The sequence below is a fragment of the Mercenaria mercenaria genome, chromosome 13 (assembly GCF_021730395.1).
Source record: "Mercenaria mercenaria strain notata chromosome 13, MADL_Memer_1, whole genome shotgun sequence".
In the NCBI taxonomy this organism is placed as follows: Eukaryota; Metazoa; Mollusca; class Bivalvia; order Venerida; family Veneridae; genus Mercenaria; species Mercenaria mercenaria.
In genome coordinates, this window is record NC_069373.1 from 17,329,299 (window position 1) to 17,352,810 (window position 23,512).

The 23,512-nt window shown below is 36.5% G+C and overlaps 1 protein-coding gene across 1 annotated transcript in view; it reads right to left on the reverse strand.

Annotated features, from left to right (window-relative positions):
- LOC123529580 (uncharacterized) overlaps positions 1 to 23,512 on the reverse strand; it is an 81,851-nt gene that overhangs the window by 56,725 nt on the left and 1,614 nt on the right. The window contains exons 2-7 of the mRNA XM_053521275.1: positions 17,646 to 17,739; positions 3,192 to 3,333; positions 2,198 to 2,314; positions 1,474 to 1,672; positions 634 to 763; positions 163 to 274 (exon numbers count right to left, since the gene is read on the reverse strand). Of these exons, the coding sequence (XP_053377250.1) occupies positions 163 to 274; positions 634 to 763; positions 1,474 to 1,672; positions 2,198 to 2,314; positions 3,192 to 3,333; positions 17,646 to 17,739 (794 nt within the window). The remainder of the gene's footprint in view (positions 1 to 162; positions 275 to 633; positions 764 to 1,473; positions 1,673 to 2,197; positions 2,315 to 3,191; positions 3,334 to 17,645; positions 17,740 to 23,512) is intronic.

Genomic DNA, 23,512 nt, shown 5'->3' on the forward strand with positions numbered 1-23,512 from the left:
TTATAATCCGAACTCTCAATCCATCAACTGATATCCCAATAAAATAGCCATCTTGCCCCAAACCCCAGAATTTTTTACCCAGGAAATTAAATGATTTCACAGTATTTCCTAACATGCAGTTGTTCTTGTTTCCAGATTAGCCCGAGGGATAGATCAACTTACAGTGCTTTCCCACAAGTAGATGTTAAATGTGATGAACTGACTGTATTTTGTTACGAGGTTCTTCAATGAACTCTCTTCCAAGAAATCATGGGCCTCCTCCTTCAAATGCAAACTGGAAATGAAATAGAACAAATCTAAAACTATCTTCCTGAGCTAACTAACTAAAACTATCTAACTGAAGAAACTTACATTTTTTTTACTCAAGTTTAAAAGGACACCCTATATTTCTGCAGGTGTGCCCGACAAAACTTTTGACTGATAATGAAAGCTTGCAAACTATAAAGACTGACAACGTTTTTTAATTACTGCATGAATTATAAAGAATATAGCAGGAACTGCTAGTATTCTATTCATTTCTTATATCTAAGCAAAATCTATAACAAGCGTATTTACAGTCAAGTATGGCATTAGAGTGAAAAAAGTACTTCAATACTTCTATCTCAAATCAACTAGGGTAAATGGTAAGTATACCTGATTGTTGTTCCACGACCAAGAGTATTTCCACGAGGATCCTTGCTGACGCTGAACTCGTTGGAGTCGGACTCCCAAATGTGTTGCTCATCATCGTTGTGTTTAGATGTCACAATTACACGATCAGCAACTATAACAGAAAATACCATTTTTTAAAACTAGACAGAAGACAAGTCCAACTGAACAGAAATTATTTAGGATTTGATGAGGAAAAATCAACATACAGTTCAAATTCCACAATCTATCCATAAGAGAATGCCTTCAACTTCTTGATAGATTGTAAGTAAAACAAGAGTCGTAACTTGAATTAAATGCAACAAAGAGTTATCTTACTCATTTCAGCAAGTCTGATGAGTAGGAAGCCTTGTGTCAAGTTTCAATCTAATACATGTATGGCAGCATCTAAGCTTAAATCAGAAGTATGACCCACTTTTACCCTACAGGAAACTGTGCAAGTTCGACTTCTTTGAGCAAAAAGTGTAACACTGCTCGCTTGTGAACCAATAGCTTGAACAATTAATGTTTTCAATGGCCATTTTCTTCTCTTCCCCTTGCAACAATGAGTGACGGGTTGTTCTTTTTTGCTGTTTTCTTTTTCTTTTTTTTTAACTGTATACTGTGAAATCATTATTATTCGTGTGGGAGTAATTTTTTTGGATTTTGTGGTTGAGTCAATCCCAACAAACAAGTAAAATTCCCATTCATTTTATGTTCCAAAGTTGAAATCTACAAACTCATATCCCCTCAAAATTGCCATTTTGACCAAAACCACGAAATTTCACGCCCACGAAATTTAATGATTTCACAGACAGTACGTACAAGAGACATTCTGCCGCTTACCCAAAAATGAGGAATAAAATCCAACACCAAACTGTCCAATGAGATCTGTCATTTCAACCTGAGATTGACTTTCTCCGAGCTTCGTCAAAAATTCACTTGTTCCCGACTTGGCAATAGTTCCGAGATTATTGACAAGGTCATTCTTCGTCATACCAATACCCGTGTCAGTAACATGTAGCACATGATTGTCTTTATCTGCCTGTTGTTAAAAAGAAAAGAAATTTGTTGTAAAAAAAACAAAAAAAAAAACAAGCCAGTAGGAAAGTTTTTATAATTACTGCCGAGGCAACCACGGTTGAATTCCAGAGTCAGACATTTTTTTCTTTCTCTTGATTTAGCATTATTTAAAATAGTTTAAAAACAAAGACACATGTTCTAATGTTCATAATATGACCAAATTTAAGTTTTAAAGAATGATAATTTCTAGCCAAAATCTTCTGTCCAGTCCCTATAATCAGCAACAGAACCTGTAAAGGTCAGAAATGAGATATCGTAATGATCTTCAGCCGCACACTCTCATAAAAATAAACACTCCTGTTGCTGACATCTTCACATGAAACTAAACACGATATATGTCAAGACTACTTAATACAATTTGTACAATCAACAGAACATGATTGTATTGATATGCTTCTGTTTGTAATTACGTAACTGTCAAAACCAGTCATACTACATGTACAAACCCTACATACATGTAAATAAAAAGTAATATAAATCTACACACCTTAATTTTAATGCTTAGTTCATCTGTTGCTGCTAACGCACTCTTGTCGGTGAGAGACATAAATCGGATCTTATCGAGGGCATCTGAAGCATTTGAGATCAGTTCTCTCAAGAAAATCTGAAGAAGAAAAAAAGCAAGTAAGCATATTAAGTCAAAATTTCACCATACATCCTTGACATCACATACACATCTTTCTTTTTTGTTCAGGTTTAAGCCACTGGTCATACGGCGCCTTTCCAGCTTGAACTGGTTGAGCAAGACCCCAGGGTGCCCCGCCTACAATTATTTTCGGCAGGGATGCGCATGTGGGTGGAACCACCAACCTTCAGCACGCCAGCTGGATGGCTTCCACACAACAACATAAGCAAGTCTGGAACCAACAACAGCGCGGGGCTGTGATTCATAGACAACAACCATAATCACTCTGCAACAGAGGCCCCTCACTCCAAATGTACCATCCGTACCTAAATTTATACTTCTGTCATTTTTTCTTTACTGCTCGAGGTGAAAAATCTTGCTACATCAAAAACAACATGTATATATTATACATTTGGCTTGTATGTTGCGCGGCTTAATAACAAACACCTAGCAATTAATAAATAATTTTAAATATATCATTATCTGCAAAGAAATAATTTTTTTCTAGTCAGTTAACTATTTTTATTTTAAATGTATGATAAGCATGGTTTATCTTCAGATCAAACACAGAAATTCTTGTTCTAATCATATATAGAAAATCTTGTCACTGATGATAGAAACCAGCATGGGATACCGTTATGTTCGATACAAATGAATAATTGCCAACAATGCATCCAGAAACATGCTGCGCCATTTAAGAAAAGATCAAATATGAATGTACATAAACACCTGTAATTTGTATTAAAAAATGCTACAAAAATTAATTTGCTAATTCTTTTTTTTTCGTATCAAGAAACATTAACTATATACGTGATGTAATGTCGAGAATTCTCTGCCAATGAAATAATGTGATTACCTCTTTGTTTTTGTACAAGGAATTGATGATGAGTTTCATCATACGATCGACCTCCGCCTGGAATGCATGTTTTTCAGCTTTGTCTCGTAATTCTTTCATCTGTGCAACGTTTAGCCCATCAAGCTTGATTGCCTCTTCTTCCCTGAAGAACGATAAAAGGTGTATTACCATATTGCTTAATCTGGCTACTGACTAGTTAAACCTTTTTCGTATCTTTCTTTGAACTATTTTTCTTGCTTTCTACTTTTTCACTTTTACTATCTCAGCAAATTTCCTGTTTGGAAAACAAAAGGGGCATAATTATACAAAATTTGAATAACCTCAGGAGTTATCCCCTGTGAATACAGACATCATATTGCTATGAATTTAGTACACTGCAACCTCCCTACAGCTAACACTACTGGGAAGGTTAAAATGTTGCTTTTGTACAGAGGTTGTTGCTTTGGAGAGGTTAATTCACGAAAAACTTTACTAAATGGGGGAAAGTATAGGCCTTTGTACAGGTCTTTGCTTTTCAGATGTGTTGTTTAATAATACAGGTTATACTCTGTTTAATTTTTGTTTGGTCTAAGAGTAACATCACCGCAATGTAGGTCAAATGGCAACTTTTCAAGCTTTTTTTTTTTTTATGAATAAGAAGACCCCAGGTGTCCCTCTAAACACTGTTGGTGAACTAGCTGGTTAGAATCACTGACGTTCCGTATGCCAGCTGGATGGCTTCCTCACATGAAGAGTTCTAAATCCCAGCAAGGTTTTGAAATCACACTGGGGAGGGAGAAGTGATTAAAAATTGGGGACCATAATCTTTAGGCCCCTTCTTTGTTATGCATAATTTGCTTTTTTGCCATTTTTAACAGCTTTTCAGTACTGCAACAGCTTTTTCTGGGTTTTGCAAAAGTACTAGCTTGTTGTCTGCAAGACAGATATACCCTCTTCTTTAGACTCAGACAAAAGAATAACTTGCTCTTTTGATGTCACTGCCAAACTGTGACAAAAAACACCTAATATCAAAAAGCGCTTATGATTTAATCAGTCCTGGCAATATTTTCAAAATGACATCACAGAACTTTGTAAATTAGCTTGACTGAAATGACGCAGTAGACAAATATCAGATGGATTCCAAGAAATGACCTTCAGTCAGTAAAGGTCAATGTGAACTGCCAAGATACCTCCAGCATGCAGGCTTTATAGTAACTACATACACTTTTACCTCTCCTCCTACATCATGCAAGACAAAACTGTCACATACTTATCACACAACAATCGATCAAGCTAGGCACTTATAATGTAACTGCTTGGTTTTTCTCCAATATGTTGCATTTTTTTTTTTAAAGATTTTTTTAAAGAATCTTTTGATACAGGATGAACAGATGTCAAAATTCCAGAACAATCTGTCCTTGTGCGATTTTTTGTCGATATCTCGATGTAAAAGAAAATCAGCTGAAATATAACAATAGCTTTCACATTTTGTACCGCACCATGAGAAAACAAACAGTGCGTTTGCCTGGTCACATGGATCCAGATCAGCCTGCATATCCGCGCAGTCTGGTCAGGATCCATGCTGTTCACTTTCAAAGTCTATTGCAATTAGAGAAACCGTTAGTGAACAGCTGGATCCTGACCAGACTACGTGGATGAGCAGGCTAGTCAGGACCCATGCTGTTCGCTTTCAAAGCCTACTGCAATTAAAGAAACCGTTAGAGAACAGCATGGATCCTGACCAGACTACGTGGATGTGCAGCTGGTCTGGATCAATGCTGTTTGCAAATGCACTATGTTGGTTTTCTCATGCCGCGGCCCATTTTGTTTACAGATACTGGATTTTAAATATCGATCCGATATTGCATAAATAAAGATCAAAACAAATATGAATGCCAACACCGATAAAAGGTAGAATCTTGACGAAAATCTAGTAATCTATTTCTAATGGCCTAAGAAATATGTACTATAGGTATGTGCCATTAAACGTTTCCAAATCAAAGCAGATAGTATCACATGCGCAATATTCTATGAAGAACACATGTTACAGCACTTACTATACTACTTTTCTTTGCTGATGAACCTATTAGGCTGATCTTGACATTAAAACCAACATATCAAACAAGTTTCATGTAACTATATCTACTTCATATCATCTCATACAGTCATCAACCTCAGAGTGATACAAAACCAACAACCTGTTATACAAGGATAGTTGATTACACTTTATTGCTGCTATGTTTTTTGATAGAAGTACTCCCCGATATAAAGATCCAAAACAGAATTATCATACAGGACACCATTAAAATCTCTTTCCGTTTGTCTGTAAACCCCTGTCCGTGGCAATATGGTTAATGATGCTGACTTCAAATCAGGTCATGCCCATCATCTCTGTGAGTTTGAACCTAGTTTATGTGAGAAAGCCATCCAGTTGGTGGTTCTATTCAGGAGCTTGTTTGTGCCTGAAGTATAACTCAGGCACCAGGGGCCTTTCTCCACCATCAAAACATAGACACTTTAAAGTCTCCATATGACCTGAAATGAGTCAGTGTGACTTTGTTGTTTTTGTTTGGTTTTAACATCACAGAGACATATTTATACGATGTAGGTCTTATGACAATTTTCCAGCTTTTGATGGTGGAGGAGGACCCCAAGTTGCACTTCCAGAGATTATTTCATCATAAGCCGGCACCTGGGTAGAAAAAAACGCCCTTCCATAAGCCAGCTGGATGGCTTCCTCACATACAGAATTCTATGCACCAAGCAAGACTTAAACCCACATTGGTGAGAGGCAAGTGATTTGAAGTCAGCGACCTTAACCACTCGACCACTGAGTCCCCCAGTGTGACTTAAAAACTAACAAAACAAACAGGTCTTGTTTACTGTAGCACTGTTTTCCAACAGCATAACTTTTCTGGAGTAGGCCTGACAGCCTTGTAATAGGGCGAATAAGCAGCAGCTCTGGGACCATTGGGATCAAACATCTATCTTATACACATCTGAATAGACAAGGGATCAAGCTAATAGGTAGACCAGTTTCTCTACCTGGTCCACCTCCTGGGTTACAGCTAAAATATCACAAACTCACCTGCCCAAGACAAAAATGTGTTAAGGTTACCCAATTACCTACTTCAAAGGAATTCTGTGAGCCTTTTCTTTGCAGCTAGTCCTTTCTCATTTTTATGGGGAAATATAAGAGAAATCTCTCCTTCAGTCTGTCTATACCACACACATCATTAAACTATCATAATTACCACTTACAAAAAAGATTATCCCTTCTATTAATATTCTATTAGTCAGTTCAGTTAGGCCGAGACAATTAACCACGTGTCAGGAGTTTAAAGTGCTTTTTTATTAATTGGGAAACATGTACATCATTAAAAGCATTGTATATGTTACCTATATGGTATAATCAGTGGTGAAGATCTAACCACAAAGCTGTCACATTTACATAACAAGATTCACTACTGCAAATACTAGGTACATTCCTGCTTTATCATTCATCCTATAGGTAACAAGAGGTACCTATATATTTGTTATGAACTCCAAACACTTTAATATATCTAGGTGTTGATGTGTCTTTTCACTGCAAATTCTCTGGGAATTAATGGAAGTTTACATATGAAATCAGACTTAAGCATTGGGAACCAGTCTCTGTATGCTAATTTCCTATTGGTCAATTTCAAGTAGGTGGTCCAAAACAACCAATCAAAAGCTCCAGTGCTGAGACTGGTTTCAAAACTCAGTTTTTAAACCTAGGTTCCAAACACACTACATTATTATTAACCAGGATATTCCACCAACATTCTCAATGACACTGTCCACAGCGCTATATATCTCTAGTACTGACTTGGGTCATCTGATCACCTGCCAAGTGAAAGAGTATACAAGAAACATGCAGGAAGTATGTTTGGATTCTTTTGATACAGGAAGCTTACAAACATTTGAAAATTTTATAGAGCAATACTTTATACCTTGCCCACTATAACAGACTAAAGACTTGGCAGCACAATGAGACTGTATCCTATAAAAGATGTAGCATATGCACATAGAGAAGCTGTGCTGTGCTATTTATGAACTAATGTCATAAAAATGGATACATTTTCAGATCTAGCATCAATAAACAGCAACAAAACAGAAGAAATGTTGTTTTTGAAGTATATAGTTACCTACTATCATTTAGAGAAGGGAAAGCTATAAACATTGACAATATGTGACTTCCGTAAAATACCTAATTTGCTGATAATCAATATGGATTGGTTGCCTATAAGTGTGACGTACATGTATCTTTTAATTCGGCTAAGAAATTGTGGTATCTTATATATAGGCATTAATTATAAGTCAATCTAAGTGATATTTTTCAAAGTGGTAATAACATTAACCTTTACCCAGCTAAATTTCTAAAATGGATTGGTCCATCATTCAATTTGGGCAGTACCATTTGTATATCAAAGGAGTGTTCAATGAAAATTTACAGACTAAAAAGTGAACAGTGCAAACCATGATCAGCACTGCAGGTCACAAAGGCAGAATCACTTGCCAACCTCAAGCTAAAGGTTAAGTATTTTTTCTCAAGGTATAATCCAATTATCTGTCCCTACAAGAATACCATTCATTCAGCGAAAAGTTAACTTGGCATCAGTTTGCCAACCAAGAAACAAGAGAAAATGCTGAGCAAAAACACTGTCTACCATAATGTTCCAATCTTAGGTTCTAAAGCAACTGATGCAAGCTGCACAATGGCTGGTGCAAGAAAAGCTTACTAAAGTATTTTCAACACTAAAATGCGACCTCTGGAGTGATGGCAAGCTTTTCTATGATTTGACCTAGTTGCATTATTAACCTTTTATGACCAACTTTTGATTTTTTTCTTTTCGATAACTCCATTTTTTAACAGTATTTCTGTTATGTAACTCCTCACAGCAAATGTAACCAGTGTTTCTGGATTCTGTACCAAAACTAACGGGTTCTCAGTGTCCAATCTGATCTGGATTTCATACAAAGTTTCATCAGTCATGTAAATAAGGGAAGATGTGCCAACAAGCTATTTCTATGACTTCACCTTAAGTGACCTAAATATGGCCCAGTTTTGAACTTGACAAACATTCTGAACTCCACACCCCATCCCCCACCCCTCAACACCCATAGCTTTATATCAGTGCCACAGTTGAAACACTGCTCAGATCAAAATCTCAAATTTCATAATAATAGGCATCCAGGCAATCACTTGAAAGTGTCTGTTTACAATAATACAGATATATGGAAGATTATTTCCTCCCGGTATGTCCTTGTATTGTATTTGTATACAGTACAGCTACAGTATGGCGTTTTCTACATTACACTTGCTATAGAGTACAGGTATAACAGGTAGGTTTTTGTATATCATGTAGCAATATCATGTGTGGATCCAGAAACTGTTACAATACAATTCTTACAGCACCACTTATCTGTCACACTTCATTCTCTAGTATATACAATAATACTCATCAGTCCTAACAGTGATGTGATTCTGCCACAAAAACTGTGGTCATATTTTGTTGGGTATAACATCACACCAACACAATTATAGCTGATATGACAACTTTCCAGCTTTGATGGTGGAGAAAGTCCCCAGTGGCCCCTCCGTGCATTATTTCATCATAGGTAGGGTACCTGGGTATAACCACCGACCTTCTGTAAGCCAGCTGGACAGCTTCTTCACATGAATAGTGAGGCTCGGACCTACATCGGTGAAGGGCAAGAGATTCCAAGTCAAAGACCTTAACCATTTGGCCAAGGAGGCCCCTTTAAACTATCAAAAGGAACATAAACATCAATTGAACCTTTGGAGATTATAACCAAATCAGAGAAGCCATAAAGATGGCATGGTGGCAGGGCCCTCATTTGCCGATTTTTGGGGCCGAAATTCGGCCTCATTCCACCCTCGAAATAGTATGTTTTTTCCCCCCCAAGTACAGAAAAATTCCCCCTCGAAAGAAAAAAAAAAATCAAGAAAAAAATCGATACCCGATAGTCTTAGGAGCCCGTGTCCGGGAGATTTTCAAAAGACCCGGCATGATAATTGCCTGTGCGTCACTCGGGACCCGGAGACATTTTCCTTTGATAATCAGTCATTTCCTAAAGTAAAACTATGTCCACGATAAACACGTGTATTCAAAATAAACACTCGCGGTCATGCCCTCCTGCCTTTGATCTTCTGCTAAATTCCCGCCCTTTATCCTGTGGACATGCCACACTGATTTTTCTTTATCAGCAAGTTACGTCACGGCGAGTGCACATAGGTAATGAGAATCAATGAAGTGTTAACATTAATTGATAAAGCGTTACCCGTATTGAGCCTGCATACTGTCAAAAAAAATTATCGTAATTAAGCGACCAGCTGAATACCGAGCACGTGAAAAGTGTCCTGCTAGATTTCTTCATGCATACTTTAAATTAGATCATTGTTTAATGATTGTACCTTAACTTCAACGAGAAAATCCACAACTTTAAATGAATTTGGAAAGTAAAAATAAGTTTAGAATGTCCATTCACGATTCTAATTACACCTGATGACATATGCAATTTTTCCAAAATTCACTAAAAAAAAACTTGACTTTCAATGCAATTTTTAATGAAAAGTAGCATCATTATTTGAGGAACTATCTCTGGTTTACCTTAGTGGACCAAGTAACTGGCAAAAAACAACATTTCAGACGACATTCCAAAAGTGTACCAGTATCAGGGTTTTTTCTAGCTAATTTGGGAACATAGCCTATACCCCCAGAATTGGGAATTTTGACGCGTAAATGTTCCAAATTGGGAAATATTTAGTCCCATTATATACAGTGAGGATGTGTGTAAGGCTTGTAAGCACTTTCTCGTACACTTGTTTCACATTGTAGACCATCTTTAACATACTTCCGTTACGAAATTGTCCATAACTTGGTAAATTTTTGTGCAATTTTGATGAATTTTTTTTCAGAATGTAGATTGGGAATTTTTGCATTAATTTTGGGAAAAATACATACTTTTTGGCATTGGGAATATAGCTGAATAACGGCTATAAAAACAGCCGGAAAAAAACCCTGAGTATCCGGATAGTACGTTTTTGGATACATTTTTACAATGTTTTAGCACTTTTCTGCTAGATCTAACAAACAAAAATATTGAAGAAAAACCTCATCAAATTAAAATGAATTTTGATAAAAATTTATTTACAATATGAGATTATATGACCTGAAACAGAAATTGTTATTATGCTGTAACATGTTCTTGGTTGTAGTATAGCTATTAATTACGTAGTATTACTTTATAAGAAAATATAGTCAATTGTATCAATGTGTTGGGGCAGGACTCTTGTATTTTGAAAAAGGACCCTTCAAAATTTGGACCCAAGGGTCCCGGGACTCTTGGGTTTTCAGGTCTAGTGGAACCCCTGGTTTTACTGATCCGTATAATACGCTCGTTTTTCAGTTCCCCGGATGCGTGTATGCAAAGTTACTTCCCTTTGAAAAAAATGTTGCATAATGCACATCATACAGTAGAAAGATCACGGATGCAACTGGGGCGAAATGCACAAAAATAGATTTGCTTTTTAAGCAGCATGCTCTCAAAAAACGAACTACTGTCACGGACACCGCTGTTTCATCAGGGCCAGACATGCACAATCAGGTAGATACGATGAAGGGAAACCCTGCTCCGGCTGCTGCTGAGACAATGTCAGTGGATACTGCTAGTGCTTCCGATAATGACGACATGTGAACCTCGATTGGATGTCACCTAACTGATTTAATAAAAGAAAATGAAAGTTGCCTGTTTTCAATAGATTATGTTCTGTACAATACTTCTTATATATTCACATTAGTTTGATATCTGTAATACTCAACTGACCTTAATTTAAGGGGTTATGATCAGATGTCATATCTCCAGAATGAATTCCCCCCTCCCTTGAAAACATTGGAAATTCCCCCCTCCAAGGGCCCCGGCCCCAATACCCCAAAATGTAGAGAGGGCCCTGGGTGGTCTAATATTACTACTTTTGAGATTACAAATTAAAAGCAAAGCATGAACCACTCAGATAGACAGTAAAATCAGCACTGGTGATGGGGAGGGGGATAATTTTATGCTCCTCAAAAATGTCTATGATATATCCAAGGAAGTGAATTCTAATTTATATTTCAGCAAGATATCCAAATGTGGTTTTTACTTTAGATCATTAACACAGACTGCACACCTGGCAGATCTTAGAGGGGATGCATACTGCCCCTTTGGAAAAGCAATGTAAATTTAGGATGAAATTAATATATATAAAATAACAGAATACAAGTTATTTCATGTCTAAGTGATAGCAAAAGATCATATCCTCTGATACTGAATAATCTTGTCTTATTAAAATATATATTTTATGAGTGCTTGTAACCCTGATTATATACCAGTAACTTGAAAAACTGGCTCATTTAAAAAAACAAGTTAGTTGCTAATTTCACAATAATTACATGTACTGTAGTTTGTATTTTGGCAAACATCTCCATTTGAACTTTCTTATCTTATGAAGTAACCTGATTCTGCATTTAACGCTATGAATATGTAATAATTTGCCAAAGGCGAGTATGTTGAAGAGAAATTTTGAATAATATCCTTTGAAGAAAATGATAATAAGTGTATCGATATATACTGATACAGGCAGATGCAGTGAAACCATTAGGCAAGCAGCTGCACAATAAATTATTCCCCTGAATGCTATTTATCTTTAAAACAATTACGTATTTAGCTTATTTCTGGGTACTGAACTAACTGCAGTCCCATTTGCAATAATTTTTTGGTAATAGCTGGAAAAAATTTGTTTGGAAAAAACCTTCTCTATTAACAACAGAACCAAGTCTGGCATATAAACTTATTATGGGGAACATATCAAAATCCCTTCATGGATGGCAGAATTTTGGACGGACAGAAGACATAGAGAAAAACCTCTGACTGGTGCTTTGGGTCCGATTCTTTTGGGCGCTGACAGATGGTGTTGTTACAGGGATTACTGATGTAAATCTCTCGATAGATGGCAAAGTTATTGGCCATACCCTAATGTGGTGGATGCAGCCCATTTCTGTGTCCTTGAATAAATGCAGGGATCGGGAGAGAGGAACAACAATTTTATGTTTGTTTGTTCTGTTTTGTTGAGTTTAACATCACAATGACACAATTATAGGTCATAAGGCGACCTTTCAACTTTTCATGGTGCAGGAAGATCCAAGGTGCTGCTTCAAACATTATTTTAACATAAGTGTTCACCTTGGTAGTACCACCGATATCCGTAAGCCAGCTGGATGGCTTCCTAACATGAACAAAACTAAGCCCCAAGCTAGGCTCAAACCCACATCGATGACAAGCAAGTGATTTGAAGTCAGTGACCTTTAACCACATGGCCATGGAGGCCCCCATAACAATTATAATCCCACGAAAACAAACCAAGACATGTAGAGAAACACTTACAAGTTACTGCTGATAAAATGTTTGTTATTACTGTGTTAACAGCATGACTGTTTCATGTTCAAAATATTGATACCAGAGTACAGGTCTGTGAAAACATTTGAAAAGGTTGAGAGCTGTCAAGTGGAAGAACAGCTGTACTCATCCAAGATAAACAAGAACTATGATCAAAGTAACACATGCAGCTTTAACCTTTACCCTGCTATATTTCTAATAAGGACTGGTCCATCATTCAGTATGGGCAGTACCACTTATCATTCAAAGAGGGTTCACTGATAATTTACTGACTGAATAGCAAACACTGCAGATCAAGATCAGCCTGCACCGGTTGTAAAGGCAAAGTAAACATGGACCTGGTGTAATAGCCATATTTCATATCTTGTAACTGCCCAGGATGGTAATATTTAAATGAAATTTGGTCACTTTAAAGACATTCAAAATTAAAAACTTTTCTCCAAGAGATTTTTCAAATTTTATCATTTTTTGGGGAGATAATCGGTATTGGAGTTAACACTGATGCCTATGGGAAATATATAATTTCTTTGATTATGAGAATCTAACTTGAGTTTCGAGAAAATTTTGCGGTAGAAAGCTGCATTATATGATTCTAATACAAATATCAAAAATAAATCTAAATTCCCCATAGGGAAAAGGAGAAAATAATATTTTGCTAGTTTTCAGGGGAGATAACTCATGAAAAACCAAAATTATCAGGGGAGGTAATCTAAAGGAAATTTTTGAAAACTTCTGTCACTATATACCTTGTCAATATGCACCTTATTTTTATCGTTTGACATTTTTAAAGCTTAAATTATCAAGCTGTATGTACACTTTTGGTGAAATTGAGGCCTATTACACCATGTTATCATTAAGGTTAAAAGTAAAATTGACTGGAATGATAATTTGTTTAAAACCTTAAAAGTGTTATCATTTTTGCTAGGGATGGCAACGAATAGCAATTTTGGTATTCGAATATTCGGTCAGCCTTCTGAACAAATATTCGGTCATCAAATGATCAACAAAAAAAAAAAAAACTCAAAATCTTATGAATTTATCGTACCCTAAGCAGCAATCTGCATTAATTCTACATTCGTTTACACCGGAAGTAATTTAGACATTAACGAATTAAGACTGACTCATCGTTCTCATCGCTTGTTCATCTTTTTGAATATAAAATATTTGTTATTTGCCTCCATTTACATATAATCTGTGTAGGTTTTACTTATTTTTGTATGTTTTTACAGGGATGTAGCCCTCCCGTAGGTAAGGTTCTCTCAACACGTATTACATGTAGCCGACTTCTTGTCGGATGAACGTGTGAAATACTTTAAACAGACAGACGGCATTGCTTGCATTTTGACAGAAGATTCACGTAACAGCATGAACAATATTTTCGATTAAACGGGTTGTAAAATTAAAGACTGTGGGGCTGGGGGAGTCTTATAAAAGATATATTTTGCTTAACTTTACCCTTTGTCTAAATATTGAGTAGATTCTACTATTTTTTTCCATATGAAATGCATTTATTATCGAGAGGAACCCGTTTTACATAAAATTAATATTCATCACATTTGACTTGTTTACAACACTTTTCGGCATTTTTCTTTACTGAAATACATCTTGAATTAACTTTGATTGAAATCCGAGTCATTAGTTCAAGTGCTTTCTGATGATTTTTAATTATATGCGGTTCGCACCTACCGAAAACAAGGCGATTTGTATCGGATTTACATCAATTGGGGACTAATAAAATTTCTAAAGGTAAGCAATTAGCGGTACTTACTACAGGGTACAATGTCATCACCATAGCGATGTACAATATCGGCACGCTAATATACAAAGTGACACGTCTGACAGCGACGGAAGCCATTTTCGCACGTATTTACTATGAAAGCGAATTTTGGTAAATTAGACAGACGAACATACTGGTTCTTGCATTTGGTTTTTATTTATTTCTTATGATTTTATTTTATTTTTTCGAATATTCGAATAGTGAAACAGTATTCAAATATTCGCGTCATGAACGAATATTCGAATATTCATTGCCATCCCTAATTTTTGCAGATTTATTTGTTTAATCCATGTCAGACATTCACTAAAGGTATTTTTAAAGTTGGTTTCTCTTTCCTGACAGTGAATTTTCTTAAATTAACATACGTATAAACTTGGTAAACATAGTATGACAATAATTGACAAAGACATAGTAAGCGAAAGTACACTAAAAATGCAACTTTGTGCGTGCATTTGTGGAGGGAGTAATTAAATACATTCATAACAGAGACTTAACTTAAAGAGTTTTTTGTTCTTAAATTCTTAGCCTGCTGGCAACAAGTGATTCTGCCTTTGCGACCAGTGCAGAGCAAGGCTGATCATGGTCTGCACTGTTTGCCATTCAGTCAGTATGACTATCTGTTTGGTAAGCACCCCTTTTAACAATAATGGTACTGTCCAAATTGAAAGATGGACAAGTTTATTGTAGAAATTTAGCAGGGTAAGGGTTAAATAAATCTCAAACAAAATATACAGAAACTGAAAAAGAAACTGGTACTCAAGATTGGCCACCTTTAAAGGTGAAGAAAATGGTGTATGTCATTCTTGATGTTAAAGTCTTGAGCTTGTGAACCAAAGAATGCACATGTCAAAAAACAATGAAAGCAATTTTTGAACCTGCACATGTGCATGAAAACAGTGCTATATAAATCTGGTATAATAATGGAAGAGTCTCAGCAGGTTTTTTTCTAGCTAATTTGGGAACATAGCCTATACCCTCAAAATTGGGAATTTTGATGCGTAAATGTTCCAAATTGGGAAATATTTAGTCCCATAGGATATAGTAAGGATGTGTGTAAGCACTTTCTCATACACTTGTTTCACACTGTACAACTTCTTTATCATACTTCCATTACAAAACTGTCCATAATTTGGTAAATTTTTGTGCAATTTTGATGATTTTTTTTTCCATAATGTAGACTGGGAATTTTTGCACTCATTTGGGGAAAAATATATTCTTTTTGGCATTGGGAATATAGCCGATTAACGGCTATAAAAACTGACAAAAAAAAACCTGGTCTCAGGTGATCCAATCCCTAACATCGCACTGCTTTTTTTTCTTTATCCATTAAATTATGAAAGGAATTCAGACAATAGGAACTGTAGAGAACTCCAAACAATCTTTACCTAAATACTGAGAGCAGTAAATGTTGTAAATGCAAAGAAAGAAAAAAACACAGATCTGACTGATCAAGCAAATAATATGCGTTGCAGAAAAACACAGTGCAGCCAGGTTTCTATAACAATTACAAAGCAAACTACGTTTTCTGAGTAAAAGACATGTAAGTACTGGGAAGACAAATATTACGTGAACAACATTATGTTTACACCCGTTTTTTGGCAACTATGTACGTTTATAAATGTGGTCTGTTAAGCAATTAAAGGTGAAGGTATTTCAAAATACTGCGCAACTGGTATAATAAAATCCAGTAGATGAAGAATGGGTGTGTGTGTGTGTGTGTTGGGGGGGGGGGGGGGGGGGACAGTGCAGCAAACTGTGTTCCCTCTACTAGTCTGGCCCAGCATATATAAATGCTCCTGGTACACACATGCAAACAGGATAATTGCAGACAGAAAACCACTGCTTTGAAACACCTGGAAGTAATTCAGAGTTGAATGCAGTCTTATTAATCAATTACGATGTTCCCATAGAAATATGAAAAGACAACTGCCAAAGCTAGACATCGAATGAGGTATTATTTTTGAGAGCATTTTCATATTAATTTCACAATACATTTGTATTAAAGCAGTCATAAGAACAATGTTTTACTTTTTACACATGAAAAATGTAGCCTGTACAATATGTTAAAATTTGAAGAAAGATCCTGTTCTTCATTTTACTCTTTTTTACAGACATGATTTCAAAATCCTTCTTTAAACAAGTTACCTGACAAAACTGCATGAACAAAATATTGACTACCTAACACATACATGTTGTACAGACAAGATGGGTTGAAAGATGAAATTCTGTGTGCACTTAAATAAAGGAAGGGGAGACAGTAACATATCTAACTTCTTCTCTTCAATTGTGCAAATACTTTTCAATTAGACGAACCATTTTAACTGATGCCCTTCCTCTAAACTTGATAATTCAGATACATAGAGTGCACTAAAACTGGCACAAAGACTTGTAAGTGTGCTAATGTACATAAAGTTGCAATGAATTCTAAAGAACTGGAGATAGTTTCAACAGGTAAGAACTTTACCTAGCATAAATGATATTTTAACATAACTGAACAGACGTGAACAAATAGTTTCTGAACAACGTCACATACTGCTACCTGGAATGGCAAACACTGTAAAATCCTTTCATTTCGTGGGCACAAAATTTCGTGGTTTTGGTCAAAATGCTTTGACTTTTTCGTGATATGTATTCATGGACTTAAGTTATAACCCCTATCATGCTGGACACGATCGATTCTGCCTTTGGGACCAGTGCTGATCATAATCAGCCTGCACATCTGTGCAGTCTGATCAAGACCTACACTGTTTGCCATTCAGTCAGTATCATTTTGGTAAGCACCCCTTTTAACAGTTAATGGTACTGTCCAAAATGAAAGATGGACAAGTTCATTACAGAAACTTAGCAGGGTAAGGGTTAATGATCAAATGTTTGTTTGAATTTAATTTCCTGGAATGACCCAAATATAACAAGTAACCTCTAAGAGCCCCAGCCTCTGAATAACAAATTCAATTGAAAGGTTGCCATGTACACTCAAACTTGAAACAAGCATAATATATTTACCATCTCCTTCAGACTATATAATTGTGAATAATCAAATCTGATACAAGAGAGTTAAAAAGCAGTTCCTATTTGCAGATGGTCGACAGAAAAGGAAGTATGGTCTTCAAAGTGACAAACCCTGACGGTCTCTATTAACAAGAGGTCTTTTCGCAAAAAGGTTCGACTAAGTGCAAAGGCTTTGTGCTACCATCATATCTAATTTCATGAGTACATACCTCTGTACAACTTCATCATCTGTTTTTGAGCCATCTCTACTTTTACCGATATCATCTGCAACCTTAGCTGCGTCTTCATCTTCTGCCCGTACAGCTAAAATATAAAAATATAAATAGAATTATAAATCAATGCTCCTTGAAGAAATACCGTAGAAATCTTAAGTTCTTTTTAAGAATTTAATGTTAGAATATCCTATAATAAACCCCCAACAACAACGTTCAATTATTAGTGATAAAAGGTTTATTCCCCCTGCTGAACAGCATGGGTTCACTGGCTTCTTCCCCACTGAAGATTTCTTTCGTATCATGCAGTTTTCTCTAAAACCAATTTTACATCAAGATTCATCTTCCTCAATTCTCTACATCCAAATACTAAGCTATTTCCCCTCATGTGCCAAAATACTAAGCTATTTCCCCTCTTGTGCCCAAAGACTAAGCTATTTCCCCTCTTGTGCCCAAATACTAAGCTATTTCCCCTCATGTGCCCAAATACTTAGCTATTTCCCCTCATGTGCCCAAAGACTAAGCTATTTTCCCTCTTATGCACCCAAAGACTAAGCTATTTCCCTCTTGTGCCCAAAATACTAAGCTATTTCCCCTCATGTGCCCAAAGACTAAGTATTTCCCCATCTTGTGCCCAATATCTAACCTATTTCCCTCATGTGCCCACAAGACTAAGCTATTCCCTCATGTGCCCAAATACATTAGCTATTTCCCTCTTGTGTCCAAATACTTAGCTATTTCCCCTCTTGTGTCCAAAGACTAAGCTATTTCACCCTCTTGTGCCCAAATACTTAGCTATTTCCCCTCTTGTGCCCAAAGACTAAGCTATTTCCCCTCATGTGCCCAAATACTAAGCTATTTCCCCTCTTGTGCCCAAATACTTAGCTATTTCCCCTCTTGTGCCCAAAGACTAAGCTATTTCCCCTCATGTGCCCAAAGACTAAGCCATTTCCCACCATGTGCCCAAATACTAATTGAATCTATTTCCCCTCTTGTGCCCAAAGACTAAGCTATTTCCCCTCATGTGCCCAAATACTAAGCTATTTCCCCTCTTGTGCCCAAATACTAAGCCATTTCCCACCATGTGCCCAAATACTAATTGAATCTATTTCCCCTCTTGTGCCCAAATACTAAGCTATTTCCCCTCATGTGCCCAAATACTTAGCTATTTCCCCTCATGTGCCTAAAGACTAAGCTATTTCCCCTCTTGTGCCCAAATATTAAGCTATTTCCCCTCATGTGCCCAAATATTAAGCTATTTCCCCTCTTGTGCCCAAATACTAAGCTATTTCCCCTCTTGTGCCCAAATATTAAGCTATTTTCTCTCATGTGCCCAAATACTTAGCTATTTCCCCTCTTGTGCCCAAATACTAAGCTATTTCCCCTCATGTGCCCAAATACTTAGCTATTTCCCCTCTTGTGCCCAAATACTAAGCTATTTCCCCTCTTGTGCCCAAAGACTAAGCTATTTCCCCTCTTGTGCCCAAAGACTTAGCTATTTCCCCTCTTGTGCCCAAAGACTAAGCTATTTCTCCTCATGTGCCCAAATACTAAGCTATTTCCCCTCATGTGCCCAAATATTTTAAGCTATTTCCCCTCTTGTGCCCAAATACTAACCTATTTCCCCTCATGTGCCCAAAGACTAAGCTATTTCCCCTCTTGTGCTCAAATACTAAGCTATTTCCCCTCTTGTGCCAAAATAGCTTATTAAGTTATTTGCCCTCAAATTACATCCGGCTTAGAGAAAAAAAACCTGCTGAAATTAAAGTGAAATTGGTCTGGTTCTGCCATACCATTTCTGGAAAATTGTTTCCAAGGCAATTTTACCAGTATTGAAATGCATGGACACTCTAGATCAGACACACTTATAAATGTATCAAAACAGCTGTTTCATGAATTTAATTAATCAATTTAATGGCTATAGACAAAGTTCCGTGTTGTTTGCACTTAACTGTCAATGAGCAATCATGCCACTGGGCACGCCTAAGATTATTAGCCATCTTCAGAAAGTAACTGTCTAACAGACATTAACATTAATTTTGTTTTTTAACTATTTTCTGAAACAGAGGTAATGAAAATGTGCCGAGAACAAGAGGCCAAGATAAAGAAATACTTCCACGGGTACTCAATAATAGTTTGCCATCTTCTACTATAAACACTTGTTTACTGGCAAGAAAAAAACACCACCAATGTTAATGTCCTTGGTGAAGTTGCAAAGGTACACAGTTTTGTTTTAGGTTTAACCCCATTTTTTCACAGTATTGCAGTCTAATATGTAACACTAACAGTGGGCAGTTAACATAACCAGTGCTCCTGAATTCTGTACCAGTACAAACCTGTTCTCTGCAAGTAACTGCCAACTTTGGAATGAATAATTTATTTTTGATTATTGCCCAGTATTACCACTTTTGCGGGTATTGCCCAACCTGATGGGTTTTCCCCTTCCCGGATAATTACTCGCCAACCCTGCAACTTCCTCTCATGAATCAGAGGTGGAGGAGGAATGATTTCAGACACAGTCTTTTTAAATTATCAAACTGGCAAGGACAACATTCGCCTCATTCGAGGATTGAGATAACAACTCAACGATCCTTAGATCTGCGCTCTCCCTATTGCGCTAAGCTGACATGCTACTGCAAAGATATAAGTCAAAAACTTTGTAAAGAAGTCCTGTAAAGATACATAAAAATGTTAAACGAGTGCTGATGTAAAGAAAATGCAATAGAGGAAAATGGACTTTTTTACAGTGGGTTTAATATATCTTAACTGTTCTGGGCTGCAACAAAATGGCACTTATTCTGAATGTAGAAAAACAACCTTATCAAATAACCAAATTTGTAAAAGAATGTACGTCCAATGCCACTCAAAGACATATAATTATGATAAACGATCATTTTCAGGATACATGTATTTCCCTGAAACTTCTCAAAACTTGCATTAAAATTTTTCTCAGCATAAGGCGGAATGAACTTCCCAAGTATTATTCCCAACTGACGATATATTTTGGCATCTGAATCTACTTCAGCGTATGCAATTGCATTCACATCTTGATCCAACAACACATACCAATGTTATTATGACTCTGTGCATTCTTATCCATCATGTATCAATTCATGAGAAAAGTCTTTATCACTTTTTTTGCCTGTGCTCAATATAAAGGTTTAATGCATGCTTTGCTGCAATAAAATTTTAGAACTTTCAAGTTTCACTGGTAATAATTATGTTTAAAGCAACCATAATATATTCTCTCCTTCATACTTTTCGTTTGAGATTCTTCGGCATTTATTAAAAGTTTGTTTGTTTGTTTTGGGTTTAACGCCGTTTTTCAACAGTATTTCAGTCATGTAACAGCGGGCAGTTAACCTAACCAGTGTTCCTGGATTCTGTACCAATACAAACCTGGTCTCCGCAAGTAACTGCCAACTTCCCCACATGAATTATCAGAGGTGGAGGACTAATGATTTCAGACACAATGTTGTTTATCAAATAGTCACGGAGAACATGCGCGCCGCCAGAAGATCGAACTCGCGACCCCACGATCTGTAGACCAACGCTCTTACCTACTGAGCTAAGCGGGCAGGCTTCTTTATTAAAAGTAGAAATTAGTCAGTTTGGTAGAATTTACTCCCACTTTATGTTTTCTTCAGCATAAACTTTCATCATATTCCTTGCAACTTCGTCTGCTTCAAAGTGTAGCTTGTGGTCCAACTTGGAACTCATGCATCAAGTCTGAATACTGACTGACAGGTAAGGTTGCACTATTCAAACTGATAAAAAAAATTAATGTATTGTAGGGCTCTTTTTGTCTTCATAGTTGGGGCCATTTGTAGGGCCACTTTCCATCAAATCATGCAGTTTTAGCCTAAAATGGACTTTACATCCAGAATTGTATTCCCTTTGTCCAAGTACCCAGCCATCCAATCTGACTTAAGTACTTGATCTTCTAAACGAAGATCTGAGAACGGCCCATTCACATACGTCTTCTGTATATTTTGGATTTCCAGTATTGCTATTTTTATTTTCATAAATGTATTTTTATTTGAACCAATCAGACGACTTGTTCGAATGTCAAAGAGTAAGAAAAATTTGCAGTCAGTCCAGGGATCAAACCCGGGACCCCTCGCTTATAGAGAAAGTGTCCTACAGACTGAGCTAACCGGCTATCTGACATCTTACGACGTAAGAAATGTAAATACCAAAAACCAAGGCTTTTTTAAGCTTGCAGAATGTTGTAAGTTAGCTTTTGATTGGCTAGCGGAAGAGTCGTCAGAACGAGGCTATCAATAGCTCGTGTTCAGATCCTATGCGTAGCGTAATAGGAGATGTACTTTAGTCAGATTGCCAGCCATCCACCCCCAACCACACCTGTACTAAATAAGGGACCAAGTCACTCTTACTAAAAAGCCCTGGAATGCAGTTAACTTGGAGCATGGTTCCAAAGTATTACACCAGTCTAAGAATCCAAACTTGCCAATGGTCAGTTTCCAATTTGTGCTAAAAAAACAACCAGTCACTGGTCTACAAACTCAGTTTTGTAACGGTAAAGCAGGACAAACTAACAGCCTCCCTGGTAGTAAAGAAAATAAAGAGATCTTTTATACATAATAAGATCTGCAAGTCATAATGAATTACCTACAGGTAGTCTGCCATCTTTTAACAGGTGTCAATAATTATTGGCTTATTATCCATAAGGCTTCCTAAAATATGACAAAGAATAGGTGTCAAGTTTATAAGTTTAACGTGAAATACTTTTAACCCTTATCATGCTGGACACGATTGATTCTTGCTTTGCGACCAGTGTAGATCATGATTAGCCTGCACATCTGTCCAGTCTGTTCATGGTCTGCACTGTTCGCCATTCAGTCAATATCTTTTTGGTAAGCACCCTTTTAACAGTTAATGGCACTGTCCAAATTGGAAGATGGACAAGTTCATTACAGAAATTTAGCAGGGTAAGGGTTAACTTCCTTCAACCTACAATACAAATTTTTTAACCCTGCAATTAAATAAAAAGCCTCCCATAATACTTAAATATTCCAACCCTGACCATTTTTATTCTATAACTTAAACAGATAAAACAAAATTATTTCAACAGGACAATTTGATCCTATAATTTATGAATTATTCTTCTTCCAAGAAAATATGTTTTTGTCTAAATTAGATATGTGAGAATGATCATATATTTTATACTCTGTAGCAACACTGCCTAAATGTTTTTCTGTTAATACCAGATTCTAGTGTGTGTAATTGCTTTCGTAAGTGTTACCTGCGTAACATTACGCAAAACTAAACAGTTCATACACTATTTAGTTGTAACAAATACTTAGGTCTAAGTTAATTTAGTACATGTAATAACAATTGTCTCATATTTTTGTTGACTCAATCATAATTTTCAGTTCTCTGAAATAAATAGTTTCAGTTGTACAGGACACACAGAATCAAGCTCATGGATAAAATACTTTTTGTAATTAAGACCCGGAGAGCAATCCTCTGCATAAAAGACAATATAAAGACCCGACACCATTCGCATTTGAAGTGTTATATACATAGCAAATTTTTCGAAACGGGCCGTTTGCTGATGTTGATATAACTCGTGGCCCAATCCATTTGTATATGTTACTTTTGTGTTCATACTATTGTACATATGCCTAATAACAAATACAATAAAATATTATTAAACTAAACTAATTTTTCGATGTAACTGCAGATGCTGCAAGCCAACGTTGTATTATCTAAGTTTTTATAGTTTAACATCAGCTGTTTAAGATGGGTGATACAAGTGAACTAGCAAATTATAAGGCCTGGCATTCTCGATAAAAGTCTGAACAAGTCTGAAAACCGTCCTAAAGCCTGAAATCACTCTT